At 57.1% G+C, this 7,600-nt stretch overlaps 1 protein-coding gene across 1 annotated transcript in view; it reads right to left on the bottom strand.

Moving 5' to 3' along the window:
- The window catches only part of MYL10 (myosin, light chain 10, regulatory), a 15,319-nt gene extending 8,147 nt beyond the window's left edge, over window positions 1-7,172 (bottom strand). Inside the window, exons 1-5 of the mRNA XM_011985187.1 lie at window positions 7,095-7,172; window positions 3,133-3,225; window positions 2,880-2,981; window positions 1,949-2,024; window positions 1,058-1,162 (exon numbers count right to left, since the gene is read on the bottom strand). Coding sequence (XP_011840577.1) covers window positions 1,058-1,162; window positions 1,949-2,024; window positions 2,880-2,981; window positions 3,133-3,225; window positions 7,095-7,172 — 454 coding nt within the window. The remainder of the gene's footprint in view (window positions 1-1,057; window positions 1,163-1,948; window positions 2,025-2,879; window positions 2,982-3,132; window positions 3,226-7,094) is intronic.
- Window positions 7,173-7,600: the final 428 nt, after the last annotated feature.

Genomic DNA, 7,600 nt, shown 5'->3' with positions numbered 1-7,600 from the left:
GGCCTCCCAGAGTGCTGGGATTACAGGCATGAGCCACCATGCCCAGCCTTGGCCCTTCCTTCTAACCATGGAACTCTCAAGCTCCAGGACGTCCCTATGGGAGAGCTCCCCTGGGGCCAGGACAGAAAGAGGACACAGATGGCCCCAACCCTCCACCCCACGCCTAATGCTGTGTCTCAGGCGGGTACAGTGGTTAGAGCCAGGGTTTGGAGTTGAGGTTCCATCCCGGCCACTTTTTGCTGGGGCATCTGGGGCAGGGTTCGTGACTCCTCTGGGTCTGAGTCTCTTCATTTGTGAATGAGGCTCCCTGATCCTTCCTCCGGGGGCTCCAGTGGCCACAGAAAAAGACAAGGGGAGTAACTCGCTCTGCATGGGGGTCGACCACAGCATCTTTTGGAAACACCTTCCCTCCAGCATCCTCTGCCTGTCCCCCCAGCCCCATGTGCAGAGCAGGCAAAAGGAGCCCACAGGTAGGAAGGTAGGGAAGCAGCATGGCTGGGGGCAGTGGGATGGGGAGCACTGTCCTGATGGTGGGCAAAGGGGTTAAAGGCAGGGTTTAGTTGTTGTTGTTGAGACAGGGTCTTGCTCTGTCACCCAGGCTGGAGTGCAGTGGTGTGATCTCGGCTCACTGCAACCTTCACCTGCCAGGGTCAAGCGATCCTCCCACCTCAGCCTCCAAAATAGCTGGAACTACAGGTATGTGTCACCATGCCTGGCTAATTTTTGTATTAGTAGAGATGAAGTTTCATTATATCACCCAGGCTGGTCTCAAACTCCTGGACTCAAGCAAACCGCCCGCCTCAGCCTCCCAAAGTGCTGGGATTACAGGCGTGAGCCACCATGCCTGGCCAAAGCAGGAGTCTTTACGGTTACCCCAGTCTGTGGTGAAGAGAGGGAAACTGAGGCAGGGCCCCTGAAGGTGCGTGCACCCGGGGGCTGGTGTCTGGGGCCACATCATGCTCCCACCTGTGGTGTGTGTGTGTCAGGCCCCCCACTTTCCACACACATCCCCCTGCCATTCCCCGCCATCCCCCAGGACTCCAAGAGCCTGGCTCACCCTTCAGCTTCTCCCCAAACATAGTCAGGAACACCGTGAAGTTGATGGGTCCAGGGGCCTCCTTCACCATGGCCTCCAATTCCTCGTTCTTGACATTGATGCGGCCTGTGGGAGGTGAGAGGTGGGGCCGCCCGGGAAGATAAGAGAGAACAGAGCTTGGGCCTTGGAGGGTCCCACAGAGCCTCCCCACTCAGCCGTCCCACATGTCCCCCACTCAGCCCTAAAGCCCTGCCCCCTCGTTGGGGGACTCTTTGGGGGACATTTGGGCCACAGTCAGTTTCCGGCTACCCCCAGCCTCATGAGATGGGGAGCAAGTCACTCTCATCCCCATTTTACAGGTGAAGAAACTGAGGCCCAAGAAGCTGCAGCTGAGGTGCACAGGGGCTGCAGGTTCAGGATTCCTGTGCCCCAGGAGGGGATCAGTGGATGCCTGGATGCTGGGATTCCCCGTGGTTCCAGGGGACACTCAGATTCCCAGGGGCTGAGGGCCTGGTTACGTCCGTTCCGCCACCTAAACCCCGCATAGGCAACTTCAGGCTCTTCCCTGGGGCCTTAGAGGGGGCAGAAACCTCAACCTGGGAGTTGGGTCTTTCCCTCCGACTCAGCTTCTCCCCTGCTCTCCTGGCCCCTGCCCACACCCAGGGCCACCTACACCAGGCCCAGGCCCATGCTGCTACTCCTGTCCCTGGAGTGTCCTCCCCTTCCCTGGCCGAGTCCTTCTCCAACCCCCCAGGAAGGTCTCCTGACTTTCCAGGCAGCGGCTGTGTTTCCCCTGCGCTCCCCAGCACAGGAGCCTCTCACGCCCACTGCGAGCACTGCCCCGCTGGCCCCAGCTGCCCACTCTCTCCGGATGGCCCGGCCCTAAGCTCCCCCGGCTGCTGGCTCACCCACCCAGTGCGGCAAAGGTGTCCCTCAAGTCCTCTTTGTCGATGAAGCCATCGCGGTTCTGGTCCATGATGGTGAAAGCCTGGCAGAGACACAGGTGCTGAGTGGCCACCCACCCTCCCAGTCCCCGGCAAGGACCATCCTCCTGCTGACTGCTGCCCAAGGAGCCTCAGGGCAGGTCCCTCTGCTAGCCCAGCTGGGATGTGCTCCATCCCCAACCCCTCATTTCAGGCTCACAGCAACTCCAGTTTACAGTGAGGAAAACTGAGGTGCAGAGAGAGAAAAAAGCCTGGCCCCAGGTCACACAGCAAGCACAGGGTCAGGTACAGAGAGAGGAAGAGGCTGCCCAAGGGCAACAGGTCACACACCCAGGCTCTGGGCCATGGCCATGGTGTCCTGAAAAAATAATGTCATTGGCCAGGCATGGTGGCTCCTGCCTGCAATCCCAGCACTTTGGTAGGCAGAGGCAGGAGGATTGCTTGAGGCCAGGAGTTTGAGACAAGCCTGGGCAAAATAATGAGACCCTGTCTCTACAAAATATTAAAAAGTTAGCCAGGCATAATGATGTATGCCTGTAGTTTCAGCTACTCAGGAGACTGAGGTGGGGATCGCTTGAGCCCAGGAATTTGAGGTTTCAGCGAGCACTGACTGCAATACTGCACTCCAGCCTGGGTAACAGAGCAAGACCCTGTCTCAAAAAAACAAACAAAAAAACAAAAAACAAAAAACTATGATCATTTAAAAATGTAGTAATGGACTGAGCACGGTGGCTCTCGTCTGTAATCCCAGCACTTTGGGAGGCTGAGGCAGGTGGATCACCTGAGGTCAGGAGTTCCAGACCAGCCTGGCCAACATGGCAAAACCCTGTCTCTACTAAAAATTCAAAAAATTAGCCGGGTATGGTGGTGCGTGTCTGTAATCCCAGCATCCCAGCTACTTGGGAGGCTGAGGCAGGAGAATTGTTTGAACCCGTGAGGTGGAGGTTGCAATGAGCGGAGATCACGCTATTGCACTCCAGCCTGGGCGACAGAGCCAGACTCTGTCAAACAAACAAAATAATAATAATAATAATAGTAATAATGACATCTTCAGCCCCCCGAGACTGAGGACTGAGCCTCTGCCCAGCTCCTTGAGCAACTGGCATGCATTCCAAGAATCCTCACAACAGCCCCATGGGACAGCAGACCGACCTCTTTAAACTCCTGGATCTGGGACTGATCAAACATGGAGAAGACGTTGGAACTGGCAGTGCCTTCTGCTCTTTTCCGAGCTCTTCTCGGTGCCTGCGAGGTACCAGACAACGCCTTGCAGCGGCCCCTGCCTCGAGGGTCAGCCCCCACCCCCTGTCTCACCTCCCAGGGCATCGCAGTCCAGAATGACTCTGCCCTCCCCGGTGCCCACAGCAGACAGACAAGGCTCCCCCTGAAGCCTTGCAGGTAATCAGGACGTTCTCCCAGCCCATGACAAGAAGCCTGTATGGCGTGCACCCCCACAGAGCTGGACAGCTGCTTCCTGGCCCTGTCCTCCGGGCTCCGGAAGGTGGGCGGCCAGCGCCTGCACTGCAGAGCAGAGGCAGGCATCTCTTCCTTCAGCCTCCCCATCTCCACCCCAGCATCCTCCACTACAGCTGGAATCTGACCTTATCACCACCTGCTAAAAACCTTCTTCGTGTTCTCAAGAGAACAACTGAGCTCTTAGCACCCCCGACGGGATCTGCCTCTTGCCCCCTCCCGGAGCTGCTACTCCCTCTCACCCAGGCCCTCTGCTGTGTCCCACAGCTGCCCTCCCTCCCGGCGTTTGCCCCTGCCTGGAATGCCTTGCTCTGTTGGAATTCCCTGCTTGCAATGCCTTCCCTGGAGAATCTATGTAGAGACTCCTACCCATCCTGTAGGCTCAGCTCCCTGTCACCTCCTCTGAGAAGCCTTCTCTGACCCCAGGTCATTCTCCCCTCCCCGCTCCACTGTGAACTGTCACCCCCACAGCATGTATCACACTGTCCTGGCGTATCTCTGTGTGTCTGTCTCCTCGACTAAGTGGACATCTCAGGGGTAAAACTCACTTTGCCCCATCTCTGGTCTCTCCTGTCCCCACCCTGAACCTGGTTCAAAGTGGGGATCAGCCAATGCTTGGAAATAGCTGCCCAGAACTCAGGGCCAACCTACGCAGCAGGCAAAGCAGGAGGCCACCCACGTTGAGTAGTTAGATGGTCTCCGGCCAGCCTTCCTGCCTCTGTGATGTCATGGTGTCTGGAAGTCCACTATTGGGCACTTCCTGAATGCCCTAGGTCCCCAAGACCCCCGAGGGTCCTGTCCCTCGGCAGCCATCCTTACAACCCCCAGGGGTGCTGTGAGCCCCAGAATGGGCTCTTGATGGGGGAAAAGAATTGCTGGATTCCAGAGGGGGAGGTGGACGGGATGGCACAGACATGGGCTCCCACCGCCAGCTCCTGTCTCCATCACAACCTGTACCACCCTCTCCTGCCAAGCCCTTGTCTACCCGCCCCCACCAGAGCAGAGGATTCCCCTCATCCCCTGCTCCCCACCCTCCAACGCCTGTGTGGTCTCCCCCGCCCCCAGCTCACTGCTGTCCCCACCCCTGCCCAGGAGCCCTCGACTGATGGGGGCAGAAGTGCCGGCTGACTTATAATTAGCTTTTACTGGGTGCCTTGTCTCCACTAATCCTTTGAAAGGGGGCTGCCAGGGCGGCCGGGAACGTTATGATGCTGTAAAACCTCTGTAATATTTATAAATCCTTTCAGACATCATAAAGAAAAGAACTTCCCCGCAGAGTTCATCTCACATAATTACATATACATTTCCTCCGATTAATAAAAAATGATCACTTCCGTCTGTGGGAGGTTCTGCCCTTTCTCTGGCAGACCTGGCCATGGCCTTGGCGTCCTCAGTCCCTGTCCCCCAAGCTCCCAGGCTCTCATGATCCCCCTGGCTACACCCCCACCCTACAGTGTCCCAGAGCTCCACGACGGAGGGAGAGGTCATTTTCTCTACTGCGCAAGAGAGTCCTAAACCCTCGGGTCTTTGCAGCTCAGCTGTCTTGAAAATTCCTTTTGAGAACGGCCCCTATAAAATACAATTCCCCAGAGAGGAACATCTCAGGGAAGAAGGGGGTCACCCGCATCCGGGTTCAAAGCCTGGCGTGGCTGCTCCCAGCCTCTGTGATGTTAAGAAATTCACTTGTCTTATCTGAGCCTGTTTCCCCATTTGTAAAACCAAGAACATATTGACCTCAACGCATCAGGACATGTATTAGACACACGCGGACCTCCAGGCAGGCCCATGCCCAGTCCTGGGGACCCAGGGCTGAATCAGGCCCCATCTTGGTCCCCAAGAAGCTCACAGTCCCGCTGGAGACAGGCAATCCATATAGGCCCTCAGGCAGTCAGGAGGTGACAAGCCGAGACTGACAGCCGAGTCAGAGCTCTGGGCCAAAAGGGACTAACTAATGAGGCAGGTGAGACGCAGGCACAGAGGGACAGCTAGATTGATACCCTGCAGGGAGTCCCCAGGGGCAGGAGCCCAGGGCAAGTCCCACGTCACATGAGGTGCACAGGCAAAGGTGAGCAGGGGGACCTCGGAGCTCCAGAGGTGCCATGCTGTCGCGAACACTGACCCCCGGCCCTCCCAGGGGACCCGTGCCCTCAGAGCCACTGCCCCTGTGAAGCCCCCAGGCCCTGCCCACCCCGTCTCTCGCCACCCTCCTCTTCCTCATTCTCCAGCAGTCCCCACCAAGTTCAGGAATGCAGAGACTCAAATCAGGACCCATGTGGAGAGGAGTCCCAGGTGGGGCAGGTCCAGGCACGGCATCAAGAGGGAAGAGGAGGTCAGACCAGGGACAACATGAGATCAAGGTCAGGAAGGTCAGTGAGAGGCAGGGTGAATTCAGGCAGGAGGTGAAGGTCAGAATCACACACGGAGTCAAGGTCACAGAATGAGGTCAAAGTTGAGAAATGAGGCTGGGCGCAGAGGCTCACGCCTGTAATCTCAGCACTTTGGGAGGCTGAGGCGGGTGGATCACTTGAAGTCAGGAGTTCAGACCAACCTGGACAACATGGTGAAACCCCATCTCTACTAAAAATACAAAAAAAAAAAAAAAAAAAATAGCCGGATGTGGTGGTGGGCGCCTGTAATCCCAGCTACTCAGGAGGCTGAGGCAGGAAACTCACCTGAAGCCAGGAGGCGGAGGTTGCAGTGAGCCGAGATCAAGCCACTGCACTCCATCCTGGGCGACAGAGTGAGATTCTGTCTGAAAAAGAAAAGGAGTTGCGGATAAGGTCAGGGTCACGGTCAGGGTCAGGGGTGGGAGGGAGGAGACCGCAGTGCTGAAGCCAAAGACACAACAGCCACAGGCCTGAGCTCCCCAGGGAGGAGGTGGAGGTGAAAGGAAGGTGGCCGTGGCAGAGGCAGAACAACCCCAGCCTACCATGGTCTGGAGAGCTCCCTGGAGCTGCAGCTGGCCTGGGGATCTCTCAGAGATGGCCCTTAAATAGTGGTCCTCCCAAGGCCCCTGGCATGCACCAGGCTCAGTATGGAAGGTGATCCAGGACAGGATAGGGGCCTCCCTGCCAGGCACCTGCCTTGGGCCATTCAGAGTGGGTGGGGTTGGGGGGAATCCGTGGGTAAAAACCACGGACACAGGGACTGCCTAAGCCTCCAGGATCTCCGAGAGCCCTGGGCCAACTGTTTTCTCCAGAGCCAAGGGACCAAGGCCCAGGAAGGGGCATTTGGCCAAGGACAGAGAGTAAGTTGAGGCCGGCAACCCCAATGGGAAGATTTGGCCTTGAGTCGTCAGGGAGTGTTGCCCAGGGTGGGGTCAGCCATGCCGGCTGGGACCCACTGAGACTGCAGTGTGGCCGGACCTCTGGAGCCGTGGGACTCTGGGTGGGACATCACCCTCTAGGAGGCTCAGTGGTCTCATAGGAATGGGAGGGTGTGACACCCCCCGGTCTGCTTGTGGAGAGGGTTTCTGCACCAACCTGGCCCTCAGGGTCTCCTTCTCCCCATATGCCTATTATCAGGACCCCCATTACACACCCCCAGGCCAGGGGACCCCCTCAGAGCACTGAAATGCTCAATGAACAGAGAAAGCAAAGAGACAAATAAAAGAAAAATGGGATGGGCGTGGTGGCTCACGCCTGTAATCCCAGAGCTTTCGGAGGCCAAGGTGGAAGGATCGCTTGAGGCCAGGAGTTCAAGACCAGCCTGGGCAACATAGTGAGACCCCCATCTCTACAAAATACAAAAAAAAGTAGCCGAGCATGGTGGTGTGTTCTTGTAGTCCCAGCTACTCAGGAGGCTGAGGCAGGAGGATTGCTTGAGTCCAGAAGTTTGAGGCTGCAGTGATCTATGATTGTGCCACTGCACTCCAGCCTGGGCAACAGAGTGAGATATTGTCTCTTAAAAAAAAGGAAAAAAGAAAAATGGGCCGGGCGCGGTGGCTCAAGCCTGTAATCCCAGCACTTTGGGAGGCCGAGACGGGCAGATCACAAGATCAGGAGATCGAGACCATCCTGGCTAACACGGTGAAACCCCGTCTCTACTAAAAAAAAAACTACAAAAATCTAGCCGGGCGAGGTGGCGGGCGCCTGTAGTCCCAGCTACTCGGGAGGCTGAGGCAGGAGAATGGCGTGAACCCGGGAGG

This window comes from Mandrillus leucophaeus, unplaced genomic scaffold, assembly GCF_000951045.1.
Source record: "Mandrillus leucophaeus isolate KB7577 unplaced genomic scaffold, Mleu.le_1.0 Scaffold280, whole genome shotgun sequence".
In the NCBI taxonomy this organism is placed as follows: Eukaryota; Metazoa; Chordata; class Mammalia; order Primates; family Cercopithecidae; genus Mandrillus; species Mandrillus leucophaeus.
This window is presented reverse-complemented; position numbering and strand designations above follow the sequence as displayed.